Source organism: Natrix helvetica, assembly GCF_964273705.1.
Source record: "Natrix helvetica genome assembly, chromosome: 1".
NCBI classification, from domain to species: Eukaryota; Metazoa; Chordata; class Lepidosauria; order Squamata; family Natricidae; genus Natrix; species Natrix helvetica.
Window position 1 is genome coordinate 16,407,682 of NC_138548.1, and position 20,239 is coordinate 16,427,920.

A 20,239-nucleotide genomic window follows, 5' to 3' on the forward strand; every position below is an offset into this window, starting at 1 on the left:
GCCAAGGCTGGAAAGTTTCAGCTTCCCAAAGGCCAAGAGATGAGCTGAAGCTCCTGGGTGTCAACACCCAAAGGTTTAGAGGGAGTAGGCAACGCCCTCATCCAGGTAAGGTCTTGGCACTAGCTGTAGCAGCCGATCCACATTCCTACAAAGCTAGGCGAAGCAGCCAAGGGCGTGCCTGCCAACTCACCCTCACAAGCTTTCTTCGCCTCCTCCCCGCCATCCCCCTGTGCCAACCCAATGGTATTCCTATAAACAAACAGGGTGGGGGGCCCATGACAAACTAACCCTTCAGCCCCGCCTGGGGAAGTGTCACACCCTGGGCACACCCTGGCATTTTGCTAATGTGAGGAGAACAACTCCCCTCCACAGTGGAAGAGGGGCCTTGTTGTGGCTTATTTTCTCTCATGACCAAGATGGAAGCCAACGTGTGCTGGATCACAGAAGGTCCAACATGGCAATTGTCTGCTTAGATCAGTGGTGGGGAACAATGGCCCCTTTATAACTTGGGGACTTCAACTCCCAGAATTCCTGAACCAGGCTGGCTCAGGAATTCTGGGAGTTGAAGTCCCCAAGTCATAAACGAATCATAGTTCCCCACCCCTGGCTTAGACCGAGGACAGATAAAAACAATGGAGGGACTTTGAAGTCAAAATGAAATTGGTAGTTTCCTCCATTTTTAGTCCTGACAGCTATTTATTTTGGGAACAGCTTCAGAATGAAAATAGACATTTGTATCTTTACTATAAAAAGGAATGAAAGGTGAACTTCAACATCCAGAAGGCAACTAACTGAAAGGTTCTCCCGTGGGAAGCAGATAGCTGGGCCAGAAGACTGTGCAAATCCCAGGGTTTCAATGGGAAGAAAAATATGTGCAAGATAGTGGTAGAAGTAGATTATGCCTCTATGAGTGCAGTCGAGCTTAATATCTCAGCCCTGGAGCCCCTGAATCATGGATTGTGTCCAAAACCAGCAGGCACACAGCAGAAATGACCTGCTCTCAGTTGGAAGAGGAAGGGCAACATTTGTAGGAACTTCAAAAGACCTTCAGCTCATCAGAACAGAATCTCTGCCCTCATCATGGTTTCATTAATTCCCGAAAGGACTAGAAACTCAGCTTGCTGTGGTTAGTAGCAAAGGGGAGCAAAACACCACTGTCCTTTCCAATCAGCTACCCCTCTGATGCATTTTCACTGGCACCAGGCTTAATTGGCCAGCAGGAATCCTGGGAAAAATAGGTCTCTGGCCCACAATGCTTTGCAGAAATGCGTGGTGGATCAATGCTGTAGAGCAGAGGAGGGGAAGGAAGTCTCAATTAAGACTTAGAATCCTGCCTGTTCACAGTTGGGGGGAACCATCAGGGATTCAAGAGGACGAGACTCGTGGAGTAACACGTTGGTAAGTGGAGAAACAACTATGTTGTAACTAGTGCATTTGGCCTTTTTGTTTATCACTCTTTTTATTAACTCCATCCTCTCTCCCATTTCATCCATCGTTTATAGACAGTAATCTATAAACAATTTCAAACATTTTATTTTAGGAACAGTTTTAAAAATGCACAGTGAAACATTTCAACTTCCCTCTTGCTATGGACTGGAGACTGTGCAGCGTAGTCTCACAAATTCATATGGTCCCACTATCACTCATGCTCCAGCCTCTTTTTTTCTCAGGAAACACATGATTGCTTCCCATTCTGAACCCCACTCCCCCCAAAAACCACGCTTGACATCTTCCTGATGTGTAAACTTCAGTACCCAGAATTCCCCAAGTAGCATGACTGTTGCTGAGAATTCTGGATGTTGGAAGACTGCACATTTGAAAGTTGCCATGGTTGGGAAACATTGCTGTAAAATCAAAGGAAAATTTGTAGTCCTTTCGATCAGCACCCAGGAACCGGGCACTTTTCTAGATTATTATTATAGAACCTGGCACATTTCTAGATTGGTATTCTAGAACCTGGTATTTTTTCAGGTATTGAAGAAACCATAGATGCATGCACTGAAAACTCTGACCCTGGTTTGTATTGAAGACGACACAGGGTAAAATTTGGCATGCCTTGAAAACAACTTCAGAAAAGTTCCTGAGCATGGATAAATGCCAGAGGTGCGATTTTTATTTTTATTATTTTTTATTTTTTATTTTGCTGTTTCAGCCATCTGAGTCAGAGGCAGCTTAACTGTATCTTCGACATCAATGCATATTGATGAGTTCTAAGGTAGGACAAGCAGGAGATAGTTCTAGATCATCGAGATCAAAATCCAACCACATGATTGTTGAATGACGTCTAAGAAGCCTATATCACAGGTCACATCAGCAACATAAACTGATACCTCCTTTCTGAAATTAGGTAACTGAAATTATGAAAATATGGGACCAACCAGGAGTGATTGTTTGTGTGGGAGGAGAACAGAAAGCTGAGCAAATGTCAGAATGCTTGTCCTTGCCCACTGATAAGAGACGCTATGTTGCTTAGCTAGTGACTGGGTTCACACACCGTAATGTGATTTGTTTAATGTTAAGTTTGCCATGCTGTATGAATCCAGCCAACAGTGGTTTGGTGACTCACACTTTAGTGTAATATGTGAACTCCGCCATCAACAAATCACAGCTGAACTATGGCTTACGGCAGGGGTGTCAAACTCAATTTCACTGAGGGCCGCATCAGGGTTGTGTTTGACCTTGGGAGCCTGAGGTGGACGTGGCCAGGGCAGATGTGGTCAGCTTGACCTCACTCACTTAGAGTGCTCTGCCAGCAAAAATGGGCTCCTGGGCTCCGTTTTTGGCTGTGACGGCGTCCTGCAACCCTCTGCCAGCGAAAATGGAGGTCAGGAGAGGTGCACACAGCCCCCCCGAGCTCCGTTTTTTTCTGGCAGAGGCACTGCGGCCAGTCCTTCGCTGTTTCCAGGGTGGCCCCACAGACCAGATCTATGCACCCTGTGGGCTGGATGCACCCCTGGGCCTTGAGTTTAATACCCCTGGCTTACTGTGATGAATGAAATTAGCTTATATTATTTTGCTCTGGCTTCTACTTGGAGCAGTTCTAATAAAGTAGAAAGGAAGGCCTGTAAGTTTAAAACCTGAGCACCCCTAATAAAGGCATAAATAGATTCACGCAGCTGTTGCTAGCATGAAGTGCATAGTAGCTTAAAACAAAATAACGTATTCTTGGGAAATGAAGCAATTCATATAGCCATGAGATCTCAAATAACTGTGCCAAATCTCCAAATGCTGGTTTTATGCCAATGTGTGACAAAGATTAGAACCTTGCTATATCATCTTCAAAGATCCAAGTAGGTTAACATCTTTTTTTTTTTGAATGGACAACCAGGCACAGATTAGCATCATACTGGAATCATAGAAGTTAAAAATGCACTTGCACAACACATTCCAAGAAGCTGGGGGCTCTATGCTTCAGCCCAGAAACCCAGCTATTATCTCAGCACGTTGCATGAATGAGGCCGACATAATAAGCTGTAATAGGGTTTATTTTGTTGGCCTAGCTTGTTATTTAAGTACAGCAATTGTGTTTTGCTATCCCAGGAATTAGTATGTTGTGGGAGCACAGCTTTGGACTGAAAAGCAGCCACTTGGATCACTGTTTCTCAAACTTGACAGCTATAAGAAAGGTGAACTTCAACTCCCAGAATACCCCAGCCAGCATGGGGAAGGTAAAGTTACCAAGGTTGAGAAACACTGATTTAAATAATCAAGTTCAAGTGTCTGCTTTTTTAGCCACAGCAGCCACCGGCTCTTCAAGCAACAGCTGAGAGTCTAGGACAGTGGTGGGCAACTATGGCATCTGTGGACTTCAACTCCCAGAATTCCTGAGTCAGCCATGCTGGTACTCATATGTAAAAAGAGAGCAAACCCCGTTCCTTTTAGCAATGATGATCTTACCTACTTCGGTAACAAAACATCTGCCAAGCTCAGACAGCACAAAGGACCCACAAAAATCTCTCATATCTGCACTACAGTGTAACCACTAATGTTTTTTCTTTCTTTCTTCTTAATTTCAGTGAATAGTGAATGCTCCCTGGGCTTGGTAGAAGACATAGGTTACTTTGGCAGTTTCCAAAATCATGTTATCATGTTGATTTCCTTTGTGAGTTATAGATTCTCCACCTAGAAAATATCACACCCTATAAAGCTGGACAAGCACCCTAAAACCAGACGAGTTGGGAAATTATAGCAATGCATAGGAGGTACTGTGCCAAAATAAATATTTGAGGGATGCCAAAATATTTTTTCCCCTGTGTTCCAAACCCATATTAATTTGAAAAAGGGAAAATTAAATCTGCATAAAATGTTGAATTGGAACACATTTTAAAACATCGGTTTTCCCCCAAAGTACATCTATATTGGCATACCTTATCTAATATGCATGTAATTTTTTTTTAATATGAGAGAGGTAGATTTTTAAACACATTTTGGTACAGTGAGATACTCTGCCCACTGTAGATATTAAAGGACTGTGCAATCGAAAGGATAATTATTTTCCAGTTTGCTTATTAGTCTGGGTGGGAAAGATCATATCAATTTCCATCAAATATATTTAAGCAATCGTGGATGAAGCAACTGAAATGTAAACAAACTGGGGAAACTAACGTTCAAACCGTCACTCATCCATGAAGCTCTTTTGGATCAATTTAATGATGAGCCAAAGCTGTTGTGGAAAGATAGTACAGGATAAGGTTAAGCTATCTGGACTTCAATGTCCATAATTCCCTAGCCAGCATGATTAGGGAATAGATGTCCAGGGAAATCTGGGAGTTGAAGTACACATATCTTAAAGTTGTCAAGTTAAGAAACACTGATACAGAAGGGTAAGAAGAACCAAGTAAGGCTGGGATGTAGAAATACAAATACAGGCAAGCCTCGACTTACAACGGTTTTACTGACCATTCAAAATTACAATGACACTAGAAAAAGTGACTTATGACCATTTTTCACATTTATGACCATTGCAGCATCCTCAGGGTCACATGACTGACACTCAGACGCTTGGCAATTCATATTTATGACAGTTGCAGTGTCCCGGGATCATGGGATCCCCTTTTGCAACTTTTTGACAAGCAAACTCAATGGGTAGGCCAGATTCATCTAAGAACTACATTACTAACTTAGCAACTGCAGTGATTCACTGAACAACTGTTGCATGAAAGGTTGTAAAATGGGGCGAAATTCACTTAACAACAAATTCAACTGACTTAGCAATAGAAATGTTGGGTTTAGTTGTGGCCATAAGTTGAGGACTACCTATACGATCCAAGACCCAACCTTTAATGGTAAAACAAAAGAGTCAATTTAGGTTAGATTTATTGCAAAGGGACGAGACGGGAACTGCAGTGGAACACAAATTAAAGACAAGAGAAAAATCGCAAGAAGCAGTGAAGGAGAGAGAAGTAACATCAAATTAAAACTGAATGACTGTACAAAGGTAGGGTTGCATAAGGTCTGTTATATAAGGAGGAGTATCAGAAAGGATGAGGTACGTAATTTGAGAGAGCAGGTTTGATGCTGTAGTTAAAGGCACCGGGCAAAAATGGGGAGGCTATGATTTTTAGTCCTGCCTTTGGTGCAAATGCCAATTGGTTGACTTTGGGCCAGTCTCTCCTTTTCTCTCATCCTTAGGAAGAGGGCAAAGGCAAAAGGCTTCCGAATTTTTTTGCCAAAAATACCACTCACTCATCATGAAATCTCCAGAACCATAAAGCCTATAAACTTGAAGTTTGGCACGTTTGTTCCTCTTGGTTTCTAGGTGCTTGCTAAGAAAGGATTTTGCAAAATGACCATCAGATCATTAGTAATTTTTATACAGTAATTAATACGCTCTGATGCCAAGGAGTTAGACATTCTACTCCCCCTCCCCACCTGAAAAGAACTCTGTTCCAATTGCCAGTTGCCTCACATTCCGTTACCTCACTTCAAACTGGCAGATGTTCCACTCTTTCACTCAGGAGTGGTCTGGGGCTCCTTCCAGTACTAAACGTTGGTACCTCACCAAAATGTCTATGCCTTCCACCTATGCAACTGCTTCCAGACTCAAGACAGCAGGAGCAATATTCTCTTGTGTGTTTCAATCGCCAACCACCACTGAGTGAACGGATTGTGAACTGATATTTCTTCTGCATAGCCCTATCACGTAGTTTTGTTGCGAAGCATGGGTATCCAACTAGTACAGGTATAAAGCTATAGTACAAAAGCCATATTGCACACACAAATAAACAAACCTATACTCAGATACTCTACTTTGTAGAGCATATAAGAAAACAAAACTCTCATTCATATGAGGTTCTACAAATCTGCTGTCACTCATTTTCTTCTCTTCTTGTAAGATGCTGGAAAGACCATCCTTTTCCCACAACTAACTTTTACGAAAAGGCATAAGCTTCCATGCAGGCTAACATGGTTCCCCTCCTACAATGAGAAAATCAAACAAAGGGCTGAAAAATCAATCTTTGGCAACCGGGGATCAGGAAATATAGTGAACCAATAAAATTAAATTAAAAAAAAATAGGCTTCTAGTCCTCAGCACTGCAAGAACATCATGACTTTTCTTCAGTGATTTAACCAAATCTACCCTGTTTTCCCAAAAATAAACCCTCCCCGGATAATAAGCTCAATCAGGCTTTTGAGCGCATGCACTAAAATAAGCCCTCCCCTGAAAATAAGCCCTTCCCGAAAATATTCCAACCCAAGCAGCAGCCATGAGATGACCACGTTCACTGCCTCTTGCACCTCAAAAACAATAAGACCTCCCCAAAAATAAGGCCAAGCGCTTATTTCAAGGACCAGAAGAAAATAAGATCCTGTCTTCTTTTTGGGGAAACACGGTAATGCTGTAAGCAAAAACTATCACCCTATCCAAGCTTTGGCCATTTTGTGGATTACTTTCTAATGTGTTTGTGTTTCTTAATAACAGCTGGAAAAGTGAAGCTTTTAACATTTATTTCTAAAGGGGAAAATAGATATTGTTGATTGCAGACTGAAATTCAGAACATCCTAAAGGCTCTTATATATTTTCAGCTGTCCACTAACAATGTAGTAAAGAATAGATTCTACGCATTATGAAAATATTTGTATCGGCAATTTACATATATTTCTGAATTGCTAGATTCCCCAGCAGCTCCAGAACAGAAATTATTTATTTAATGTCCTCCTCAGTTAGCTTTCTTATTGGAGGTATTGGATGGGCCAGTCTAGTTGATATGGGGCTTTTCTTTCATTGTTTTATCTAGTTAAATAATGAATTCTAATTTCTGGTGAATGGTTATCTGAATTGGATATCTAAATAAGGAGTGATAATAGTTGGTAGTTAATAGTTTTTCATTTCTTTTTTTTTGTAATGTTTAATTGTGAATCGAGGAATGAGGGGAACATACGACTAAATGGGAAAGGGGTTTTTATGTTTATGTTGTTATTTATTTTTGCCAGTTGCATCTTTGCTGATTTAATAAGGAGAGCTAAAGATTTAGACATGAATTTATAGAAAATGAGCTAAGGTATGGAATGAAGAGGTATCTGGCTGTATTGTAAGAAACAGTGATGAATTGTTAAGCGGACTTCTTGCGAGAAACTAAGAGAAATGTAACTCTGATTTTGGGATTCAACTATTAGAATTATGGGGGATCATAGAAGTAATATTGCCAATTTCAGAGTAAGAGTTAGATTTATTTTTTAATCTATATTGTACCCAAAAAATCAGAAACCATTCTTTTTCTTTTACTTTTCCCCTTTTTCTCACTTTTTTCTTGCTTTTTGTCTGATTTTCTTTTTTCTATTTTTTTCCTTGTTTATGTTTTATTCACGCTTTCAAAATTTAATAAATCATATTAAAACATATAGGACTTTTCTTTTTAGAGTTATTTAACTTTAAAAATTATGTATTATGTTTTTAATCACACCTAAGGAATACTAAAGAAAGTGTAAGTGGTTTTCCAGTCTTATCCACTCAACAGCCATTAAATGTAGAACAGAATAGAGAATCTAATCCATTTCACCATATTTGAGTAGGGGTTTGAGCCTGGGTTATAGTATTAATTCCACTCATTGTTACCTTATTAGCCCAATCTTTCTGAGGTACTACCCTCATTATAGAAATAATTATGTCCAACAACCCTGTAAAATAGGTCAGAGGTATTAGCTACATACAGTATAGCATGATGGCTAAGCATGTCACTTGACCATAAGATGAATTTCAAGGATTTATAGCAGGACTATTTCACCCCAGTTTCACTAAATTGGCTATCCGGTTTTAACAACAAACTCTCTATTCCAATGTTCCTCAAAATTAGACACTTTAAAATGCACGGACTTCAACTCCCAGAATTCCCCCACCAGGCTAAGGCATTCTGGGATTTAAAGTCCATGCATCTTAAAGGGGCAATGCTTGAGAAACACTCCTCTATCCAAACGGCAATAAAACCTCAGGAATACGGGAATGTGGATCTCCGTAGCAGCCCAAAACAAAACTCAACATTAATTTAAAGTAGCCTCCCAAATCACTCCACGTAAATCACTTGCCCACAATATTGTGTCCTTGCCCTGTTGCTGACGCACTTCTGTGTCACCTTTTGCCTACAGACAAAAAATAATAATAATCAGAAACCCTCATCTCCCTTGCAAATTTTTTTTTTAAAAAATGAGTGGGCAGAACTTGGACACCTACTGAATTTTTAAACGAATGACCCAAACAGTTGCAAAAGACACACACTTCGGGTAAAAGGTCAAATCCTTGATACCCATCTCCAGTTTACGAATTTGTTTTGATTTTGGGAATGGTTCAGCTAATAGGAAGGCATAACTGAGATGCTGAAATCTGTATTTGGCTACAATCCTCCCCTCCCCTATTCACAGATCCCAATCAGCCAGCCTGGCTTTAAATAATCTGAAATCTGCCTGAGCATGTTGTAAATCTCTTACGAACCACAAGGGAGACCATCCGCTTTGTTCCCTGGATAAAGAGATCCCCGAATGAACGCACCAAGCAAATTAACACGTACACATGTTTGCACACACACACACACCCCGGAAACATCTCAGGACTCCTAGGAATTCTGTTAGGGGAAAAGAGAGGCCCAATCTACCCCATTGTGGTTTAGTTGTGTTTTTTAATAATTTCTGCCCATACTGTACACCTTTTCAATAGGCTGGATTCCTGCTGACTACTCAGCCAGCTTGTTTGCTTAAGCAGCAGCCAGGCTGCAAACGGGAAAGAGAGCTATGGTGCCGGGTTTGTGTAAAAGGCAAGGAAATTTGACAGGCGACCCGGCTTTTCTAGACTCCCGAACAATGAAAAAGAACACGCCAGGGAATGGAAAAAAAATATAGAATCAATATCGAATATAGAATCAATATCGAATCAATGAAAAATACAGACTCCTTGGAAAAGTTCTCTTTGTCAATACTGATGTTGTATTGGGACAACTGCCTTGATCAAAACCTCTCTCTCAAAACCTTCTGCCTTCTCTCCTCTGAAAATTTGGGTAAAAGGAATCGCGTTGCTTTTCTTTACAATTCTATGAATGCTCCACATGTGCAGAAGCTGTGTTTTCCAACCTCCAGGAAAGGTAAGAGTGGAAAACATAAGTTCAGCATGTGAAATACCCCACATTGGACTTGTGACTTTCGACATTTTCCGAAAATGTGATTTTAGTTGGCTTTGAATTCTGCAGTGCAGCAAGATGGATCTTCTCGAGAGTGGCAATAGTCAAGCAGGGATAGGTTTGGTTCTGTCTGGAGCAAAATAGGTTCTGACACAGCCTAGACCAGTGATGGCTAACCTTTTTGTTGTTAACTGCCCAAAATGCAAGTGCGAGCGTGCCAACACCCATAATGCAAAGTGTGCCCCCACATTTGTACAAGCGCACAACTCCCCCACGCTCCCCCTCCACGTGCACCGCACTGCTCACCTCCAAGCTGAGCTTGGTTATTTCCTCTGGGGGGTCAGGGAGGCCGTTTTCACCTTCCCCAGGCTCTAAGAAAGCCTCTGGACTCTGGGGAAGGCAAAAAACAGGCTCAGCGAGCCTATCAGAAGTTCCAAACCTCCGGTAGGCCCATTAGGCCCGTTTTATGGAGGCTTTCCTGGAGCCTGTGGAGGATGAAAACAGCCTCCCCCAGCCCTCCGGAAGGCTGAAAATCAGCTGGAGCTGACAGCTCGCATGCCGCGTGCCACTCGTGGCATGTGTGCCATAGTTTCGCCATCACGGGGCTAGACTGACTGGTGGATGCTCAGGTGATATTTGGGGACATCATTAACGGCAATTTAAAAATTAATGGCACCTAGAAATTGAAACACGTTTCAAACCCTGCTCTTCCAAATCCTCAAAATATTACAAATAGATTATCCCCACAAGAGTTACAACAACTTGATTAGGTAAGTAGTACAATTAGGCTGCGGCTAGGCCAGCTAAGGAGGAAGCTCGCTGGATAGCTAACCAGCTTAACAATATATGGGCAGAGTCAATCTATTTCGGTGTTTCCCAACCTGACAACTTGAAGATGTATGGACTGCAATTCTCAGAATTCCCCAGCCAGCATGGCTGGCTGGGGAATTCTGGGAATTGAAGTTCACACATCTTCAAGTTGTCAAGGTTGAGAAATGCTGGCATACAGTATAATACCTTCTGCACGTTTATTTAAAAAAAAAACCTCACTGTGTTCAGTGTGGTTTCTTTCAAATAAAGGCATTTATAGTCGAAAGCTTACAGCATAATCCCATAAAGTGAATAGGATGGCAAACGCAAACTGTAATTCTGAGCACATTTACCCAAAAGAAAATCCTGCTGCCTTTCTTGGGATCTATCAGCAGTAAAGGAAATTTAGCGTATTTTAGTCTTTACGGCAATATTTCTCAATCTTAGCAAACTTGAAGTTGTGTGGACTTCAACTCCCAGAATTCTCCAGCCAGCAGAATTCTGGGAATTGAAGCATGGCTGACTAGGGAATTCTGGGAGTTGAAGTCCACACGTTTTTAAGTGGCCAAAGTTGAGAAATACTGCCTTAGACTGTAATTCCCAACATGCTTAAAAATGACCATTCTGGATGGGGAATTTCTTTTCATGTATCACAACCAGTTGTGCTGATGTGCATCTTCCCGGTACATGTATCAAGACCCTTTATCACACAATCATAATTGCCCAAGGAATTATGGTCATAAGTCATTGCAGTTATTAAGTGGATCACTATATGACCAGACCCAATTTTATGACATTTTTCCCAATGGTCGTTAAGCAAACCATTATACCTAATAACATATTTTCCCCAAAATAAGACCCAACCAGAAAATAAGCCCTGATGCGTATTTTGTAGCAAAAATTAATATAAGATCCGGTATTATTTTCCAGGAAACAAGGTAAATGTTATTTTTGGGATACTGGAATTAAATGCTGGAAACCAGCAAAAAATGTCAGAAATTGCAGTCACGTGGCAATCGGACACCGCTAATGACCATAAAGGTGAGCTGGTTGCGAAAGCACCAATATGTGATCATATGAGTGTGGGGGAGGTGTGGTTGTTGTAACTTTGAAATCAGATCGTAAGTACTGAATCTTGGGAGGGGGAGTGCCTGTTGAACAATTACAAATGATCAAGGATTACCTCTACTTACTTTTACTGTAACATCAAACTTCAAGTATTAAGTTAAACTAGGTATGATGTGAAGGGATAAATGGTTAGTCAGTGGGGAGCTATAAATACATAAATAAGGCAGGATATAAACCAACAAAATATAAGGGGGAAATAAGTAAATAAATATTCCTGAAAAATGTGGTAATAAATCACTTGAAATGTTCTACACAAGAGTTGTGACACAAAGGAGTCACACAAAGCCTTTTATGTGATCTCAGAGATACTGTTCCCTTAGATGCTGTCATTGAATATTTCCTTTTGTTTTGTTTTGTTTGAAAACCAAAACCTATATTTACTGAATTGCCCTGATCCCTTAGAGCAGCGTTTCTCAATCTCAGCAACAATTAAAATGGATGGATTTCAACTCCCAGAATTCTCCAGCCAGCTAGCTGGCTGGCTGGGGAATTCTGGGAGTTGAAGTTCATGTGTTTTAGTAAGAAACCCGGCTCTAAATTGTGGTTAGGTTACGGTGATTCTTTCTTCTGGCAAAGAAGAGGGGGGCAACTGAAAAGGATAACAGCCGTTTGTGGGAGAGGCCAGGTTTTCAGGGAGCTGCAACCTATCAAAGGAATGTTAAAAGCCTTCCTCAAACCTTAGCTTTTGCTTCCCGGCAGAATATCAGTGAGAAATTGGGCTCCTGACATTTGCAGCAATCACCACTGCTCCATCTAGCAGCAAAACCTTAACCCTCTTGTATGGAAAATGGAAGGTTGTCTCCATACTTCAGGATTATCCTTCAGCATTAGGATTATCCTTCGCCTCCTTGTCCATCTTAAATCCCTCTGTTCACCCTATCAACGTATCTTTATTAAATAAAGTACAGTACCTCTATTTCCTATTATTTGAACTGACCTGGATCTTACCACAGGAGAGAGGAAAAAACCTCACCTGTTCGACATTTACCGGTTAGCCAGCATTTGGTTTTTCTACTTAGCGTTTACGGTAAACTTGAAAGACTGAATTTAAATTTGAAAATTCACGTCTATCACCAAACTTGATAATAGTGTTTTATATACTAAACAGAGGGATCCAGAGGTGGGCAAAAATATCAAGATGGTGACATTTAAAAAATAATAATAATTACTGGTAGTCCTTGACTTACAACAGTTTGTTTACTGCATTCAGTTCTGGTCGCCACGATGTAAAAAAGATGTGGAGACTCTAGAAAGAGTGCAGAGAAGAGCAACAAAGATGATTAGGGGACTGGAGACTAAAACATATGAGGAACGGTTGCAGGAACTGGGTATGTTTAGCTTAAGAGAAAGAAGGACTAGGGGAGACATGATAGCAATCTTCCAATATCTCAGGGGTTGCCACAAAGAAGAGGGAGTCAGTCAAACTATTCTCCAAGGCACCTGAGGGTAGAACAAGAAGCAATGGGTGGAAACTGATCAAGGAGAGAAGCAACTTAGAACTGAGGAGAAACTTCCTGACAGTTAGAACAATTAATCAGTGGAACAGCTTGCCTCCAGAAGTTGTCAATGCCCCAACACTGGAAGTCTTTAAGAAGATGTTGGATAGCCATTTGCCTGAAACGGTATAGGGATTCCTGCCTAGGCAGGGGGTTGGACTAGAAGGCCTCCAAGGTCCCTTCCAACTCTACTATTGTATTGTATTGTATTGTATTGTTTAGTGACTGTTCAAAGTTACAATGGCACTGAAAAAAGTGACATAACTGGTTTTCACACCATTGCAGTATCCTCATGGTCATGTGATCAGAATTCAGATGTTTGGTAACTGACTCATATTTATGACGGTTGCAATGTCCCGGAGTCACGTTTTGCAAGCTTCCGACAAACAAAGTCAGGGAGGTATCCAGATTCACTTAACAACTATGGTACTAACTTAACAACTGCAGTGATTCATTTAACAACTGTGGCAAGAAAAGCCGTAAAATGGGGCCAAATTAATTTAACAAACGTCTCACCTAACAACAGAAACCTTGGACTCAAATTGTGGTCATAAGGCGAGAACGGCCTATACAGTATAAGACCATATCTTAATTCCCCCCCCCCCTCTCCATGGATGTCTCTGGTAGAAGACACTCTCCACATTTACTCTTCCTTCTTCCCAACTCCCAGGATCAAATTCAGGTGTGAAAGTCACGGTAAGTGACTAAACAGAAACAAAACCTTCCTATTCACATCCCTATTCTGTGTTTTAACAACTTAAGAGCCAACCGTTTGCACGCAATTTGCATTTTCACATCAAGGCCATTGCAGCAATGCTCCAACATCTCTTGGGACGAGCAAAAGAAGCATAATTGTCCGCCTTCCTACCCAGATATGCTCCACTTTCTTTCTTCTGAATCTCAGAACAGTACAACGTTTGAAAGCTTTTCAAGCTCTTATCCTAGCTTTCTTAGAAGACTGACTGCTAGCGTTCTCCCTCAAGTTAGCAAAAATCCTATTCTGTACCAATTCGGTGAGAGAAAACGCAAAAGCCTTGCTCGAAGGAACCAGGAACCCTACATTTGTTTTTCTGTGCAAATTTCAGCCAGACTTCTTGAGGGGTACCCCAACACTGCCCATAATTCTACACGATCTCACTTAGCTTTGTGGCCACCCGGTTCCCCAAGGGCAAAATAATCTAGGTTCAAATACAACTGTCTAACGCAAGGAGAAAAAAATAAAAAAAATAAAATGTTTGAAAAATTGCACCTTTGCCCTCCGACGCATTGTCCCTTTCTGCTCCTAATGAAAAAGCACCATAAAAATATTTTGCTAGCTATGATTGGAAGGATGACAAAAAGGCACATCCAGAGCTACAGTGGATTTTTGCTGCATAGCTAGCTACAACATGGCACTAAGATATATTCTTGTTTTTTAAATTGATTATAGCATTACCATCTGCAATTATTACACTGAAAGAAGAGATTTGCATGGAGATAAATGTTTGTTTTCTTTTCAAACACATCGCCCAAACATCGGATACGCAATGTTTTCTTGCATTGTACCAGTTGCTCTCATGCTGGTTTGCACCTAATCTAAACTTCTGAGTTTAGAAGGAACACGTTTTCCTCAGAATTACGTTGTCCATCCCGATCCCTACACCACTTCATCCTTAAACCCCTCATACTGCAATCCTTCCCCACCCAATGCCTTTTCACTTCACAGTAGCGATGCTTGAAAACAGCAAGGCAAAACCCAGTCTGCAGATTAAAATGGCCGCTGGAGAGGAAAAATGGCGGCACTTGTAGGACTTCAGACAAACACCAACGAAGCAGGCACACCGGAGAGGCAGTGCATCTGCCTCTGCAGTGATGTTCAGGGATCGGCCGAACAACTATATCCTCAAATGCTAATCTGCTCCCAAACTGGGAATTGGAAATTTGAAAAACTGGCCCCGTTCTGCATCCTCTGCACTGCAAAAGACATGCAAAAGACTGCAGAAGATACAAGATTTAGATCTGGAAGAAGGATAGGAAAAAGATATAAAAGGAAATTATGCTTGGAGGTGGGGAAGGAATATGACATAATTTATTTTGGCATTTGATCAGGCAAGCCATCGGTTTATATAATTTTCTTCTTCCTAGCCCGGTTTTTTTACATACAACCAGAAAACAAAAACTCAGAATAAGGAACTGAGTCCAGCAAGCTGGCCAGCCATGCAGAATCTGAATGCCTACAAATTTAATAAATAAATACAACTTATATTTTCAGATAGCAACACAATAATGCCACTCAACGGTGCTCTATGCCAAAAGCAAAATTAGAAATTACTTCCCCCATCTTTGATGCTGCAAGATGCCAGGTTTGGGATTACAAAGAGATGTCTTCAAGCATTAATTAAATTGTTGGTCCAATTTTGCTCATTATCTCCTAGGCAGAGAAATGGCCTCAATCACCCAGTTTGCTCTTATGCAGCTTTTCTTAGCAAAGACAGGGGAGTTCTGCAAGATTTTATTTTAAACTAAGCACTTCAACCCTGGATCTCCTTTAGCAGAGTTTCTCAATCTTGGTAAGTTACTGAAGGGTGGATTCTTAATTCCCAGAATTCTCCAGCCAGCTAGCTGGCTGGGGAATTCTGGGAGTTGGAGTCCACCCATGGGAAACCTACCAAAGTTGAGAAATGTTATACTCAGGTATGTATTTTCCATCCCATAAGGTCATGACTCTGCTCAAAATGGGTCAGCAGACGGTATGAAATGAAAAAGGAAGAAAAACAACAAAAATGTTGGTCTGTGATGAAAGAATGGATGATTTGGCTCAAGGAATGATTCAGCTAAGCAAGGGTGCGACAGGAGGGCAGGCCAAAATAGGCTGCACTTGTGTCGGAGCTGGAGAGGGAAGGACGCAGCTTTGTGTCAAAGCACCATCAGCCCAAGGCAGATTCAAAGTGCTCCTTATTTGTTTATTTATTTTATTAATGATACAGCTCTATTCCGCCACAATCAAAACGACAGGCTGGAGAGTGACAGTTCTGAAAAGTGGGTGTCATGGTTTTGCTTACTTTCTACAGTGTTGCTTATGCAAAACGGTTCCTCCTTCCTGATTATGTTGATCCATCACCACCATAAGAGTTCAAAAAATCATGGCCTAGATGAAGTCTTTCTCTCCTTCCTTCCTTTTCTGTTAGCTGGACATATTCAAAGCTCCCCACCGCACTTATTCTAATCAGAGGAAGGACAACTCGAAATGTATGTACATGGACATCTGCATGTACACAAAATCGAACTTTTCACAATACATTGGATGGAGCGTTATTATTTATTGAAAGATTTATTTTTTTAAAAAGTCTTCTGCTGTTCTTTTCTTCATCCCATCCTTGCTTTCTAAGGCTTAATTTCAGACATGCTTTCATTCTCTATCTCCCATCTCTCTTCTATAATCTTTGCATATACATTAAATTGTAGAAAAAGGAGGAGAGAAAAAATCACATTGCAAGCGCTAAAATTATATGTGGCTTGCTATATGTCGTGCACATGCGGACAAAATAAATTACTTCCAAGTCCTCAAGTTAAAAATTATAAATCATTGAAAAAAAAAAAATGACCTCAAGCAACGTTAGTGTAAAGCTATTGGACAAACCTATTTGACATCTTCTAGAAGGACTTATTAATAACATAAGATAGGATGGGGGGAAAATAAAGTCAAATAAAATTATTCCTTTGCCTATGGGAAAATGTTAGCCAAAGCTCACAGAATCTAATAGCAGTACCTCTAAACAAGTACAAAGTCTCTTATCTACAACACTGAAGAACTAGAGTTAGAAAAAACGCCCTCTTATTGAAATCTATACCTGTTTTACATCTGGATATGTTGTCTTTCACGCTTACGCATTCAAATGAAAATAATACGGATCAGATTACATTCTGCTTTGCAGTTTACTCAAGCTGAGGGCTAGCAAAAGTCCTTTAGAACTCATCAAATTATACCTTAAATGACTTCCCAGATAGAGATAAGAAACAGGAAAAGAGTGCAGGGTGACCCTAACTTCAAATCCCACCACGAACAAATAGATCTATTTCTTAGCAAAAGGATCTATTCCTTCATTATTTATAGGGTTTGTCTCAGGATAAAACCTAAAATACTTCTTGGCAGGAAAAAATCACAAGGTCATGTTTAAAAAAAAAAACACCTACCAAGTAATATAAAGTTTTTTTTTAAGGAAAAGAAATCCATAAAATAAAAAGGGATTAGAGATGAGGGTGGATTGATGGATTTACACATACAAACACATGCTGTTTTGCATGTGGAAATAATTGATCTCCTTAATATCTGTTTCTGCAACATAAAACTGCTAGATGTGAGTTTCTGCAGCTTATGTTATTATATAAAAAAAACCTCCATCCTTTAATGAGTTTTGCACCCAAACACAAATTTTTCCTTAAGCCACAACTCATAATAACTATAATAAATAATAATACTAATCACAACAAAGATGCAGTGGTTGTTGTTTTTTTAAAAAATATATACAAGTTGCTTAACCAAAGGAGTGCTCAAAATGCACATCTGGAAGAGAACGTTCCCCCCTTCCTATTCTATATCACAAAGTCCTGTATGCTATTATTCAACCGCCAAAGATGCGTTTTGTTTTTCCTAGTTGCTCGCTAAACTGTTTATGGGTTGCAATGTCTTTCTTTTAAAATCTCGTTTCTAAAGTACGGCAGCGGCTTCGTTTGGAAGAGAAAGAATGCCCACGAGTGAAGTAGCTGGATGTCGGGAGAAAATGCGATTATTTATTAATCAAGGAAGGGAGAGAGCGCGCGCGATCGCAAGCGAGCGCTACGACTAAGCCCCTTAAATCCTGCGACCCCCACCCTCTCTCTCTCCTCCTCCTCCTCCTTTTTTAGGAAAGCCCCCAAAGCAGAGTGGGACCTGCTTCCGAAGAAACGCTCCCACTCCGCTTCGATTCCCCCAAGGGAAGACACTTCGGATCTTCCGCCCTGCAAGTCGAGCCTGGCCCCGCGCGTCGATCGGTCGCCTCTCCCACCTGGATGCCAAGAGAGAGGAGATCCACATAGAGATCCTTACCTCGCATCTTCTACGCCGAGGTTCCCTTCTCTTTATCTCTCTTCTGGAAATAGCATGGAAAAAAACAGACAGTCGGAAACAAAACTCCTTGCAGAAGGAGAGGAGGGGAAATCAATAGATGCGGCGGAGAGCGGAGGGTATAAAGTTTCCAGCGTGGGATCGGCCGGCTGGTTCCTTCTCTTCTGTTTGTGTTTTGCAGCTCTCCCAACGATTAAGGAGAAGTGGCTGAAGCGTCTTCCTTCTGACGTCTCCACACCTTCCTTTCTCCTTCCTTCGCTCCTTCTTTCCCTGCCAAGCGCTCTTGGAGAACTGCTAACCTACTTTCTTCCAGAGGTTGGTATGTACAAGAAGCATGGGAAACTCACATGACAAATCCCTGGCTCGGGCTCCGCCCACCTCCTGTCAATTTCGGTCCAAGCTCCACCCCTCTGGGTCCAGGGCCCACCCCTTCGCTTTGCATCCTTGGATTTGTTGTTGTTCTGATGATCTGTTTTCCTTCGATAAAAGACTACAAACGTGATTTCTTTCTTTCTTTCTTTCTTTCTTTCTTTCTTTCTTTCCTTTTTTCTTCCTTCTTCCTTCCTTCCTTCCTTCCTTCCAACCTTCTTTCTTTCTTTCTTTCTTTCATTCTTCCTTCTTTCTTTCCTTCCTCCCTTCCTTCCAACTTTCTTTCTTTCTTTCTTTTTTCATTTTCTTCATTGCATGTACACTTTTCTCTGTTTTATTCTCCATGGGTTTTCTGGTCCAGCAAAAAAATGTATTTATTGCATTTATTTATATTCATTTCACAGATTCCTGTCCAGAATTTATTTATGTTTGTTAAACATTTGTTAACGAGATGGCTGTCTGAAACAGGCCTTGTTTAATGACTGCCTCATTTTTTGGCTTCGCTATTTTGATGCTGATGAAGAAGTCAATTTCCGACCAATCCTCGCATTTGCAGTGTTTGCCAGTCTGAAAAGCCAAGGAAAGCTAAAGTAGAATCATAGGAACACTTTCACTTAGCAACCGCTTCATTTAATGACCAGGTTGCCAGACTCAGCTGTGGTCATTAAACGAGGATTATTTGTTTTTGCATACTGTTGCTTTTTCGTTTATTCATTTGGTTTACAATTTATTTTCTGCTCTCCACCAGAAAGATTCGAAGATATGAAACACTGTGTTAACATACAGCAATGGACTGAATAAAGACTGGCAACCAAACTAAAGAATGAACTGAAACTAAGATCATAGCTGTTGTGGTCTGCCGGCAGCGTGCAGAGCTGGTAGCAGTCGGACAGTGAGGAAGTTGGGGAGGAACATGGGCCAGTCCTGGAGTCTGGGGAAGGCTCGAATGAGGGCTCTGCGTCGGAGGCCAAGAGGGGGCCAGTTATGTGCTGCCTCTGGAGCCTCCAGAGTCGGATATCAGTGAGGAAGAGGAACGGGGAGCCTGTTCCCAGTTCACGCATGCACAGAGCTGCTAGAAGGCAAGAACAGTTATGACAAAAGGGGCAACTCGGGAGTAAGGGTTGGAGATATAAAGACATAAGACATAAAAGAGGAGCAAAGGCAAAGCAACTTTGTTCATTCTGGTCAGTTTAAATTCTGAAGCTCCGTTTTGACTCTGTGCTCCATGAGGCCTTGCAAAGCTAATTGGCAATTAGGTCTTTGGCAGCGTTTCAAGGGAGATAAAGGTGGGTGCTTATCAGCCTTATCCTGAAACACTTTTGCAGACTTCTGTCGGATTCTACAAACTATTTGTGACTCATTACGGGCTGTGAATGAACATAATTCACAGCCGTTGAAAAGAAGGTTTTTGGGACTAAGCGTGTACTGTCTCAGGAAGTCTAGGCCAAAACAATAGCTACACATGCAGCTTTTCTTCCAAATGCCTGGAGTAAGGTTTTCATTTAGTCTTGCAATGATTGTAATCTCAGTGCCCATTTAATTTGTCCTGGAACAGCAGCCAAAAAATCAGAAAGACTAAAGTGGAAAAGGCCCTGCTTCATGACGGGCAATTGGCATTGCATCAAAATAAGGATAAACTTGGCTGATGAAGAAGCATGGTTGTATACTGTCACAACAAACCATCATCACTAGAGGAATATTGGGAAAAATATATCATTTTACAAGAGATTCATTGGGCTTGCATTTCT

General features: G+C 41.1%; 1 protein-coding gene and 1 long non-coding RNA gene across 3 annotated transcripts in view; one reads left to right on the plus strand and one right to left on the minus strand.

The window, feature by feature from the left end:
• LOC309395348 (nuclear receptor ROR-beta-like) overlaps nt 1-18,589 on the minus strand; it is a 62,312-nt gene extending 43,723 nt beyond the window's left edge. For both annotated transcript variants that reach the window (XR_014175887.1, XM_081959505.1), the window contains exon 1: nt 18,105-18,589. Coding sequence is in view for 1 of the 2 variants with exons in the window: in XM_081959505.1 (XP_081815631.1) it covers nt 18,105-18,111 (7 nt within the window). In the remaining variant the exon portion in view is untranslated. The remainder of the gene's footprint in view (nt 1-18,104) is intronic.
• On the plus strand, nt 1,242-4,393 carry LOC309384098. Its single transcript, XR_014173964.1, has 4 exons — nt 1,242-1,398; nt 2,153-2,347; nt 3,541-3,668; nt 4,017-4,393. It is a non-coding gene; the product is annotated as an uncharacterized lncRNA (long non-coding RNA).
• Nucleotides 18,590-20,239: the final 1,650 nt, after the last annotated feature.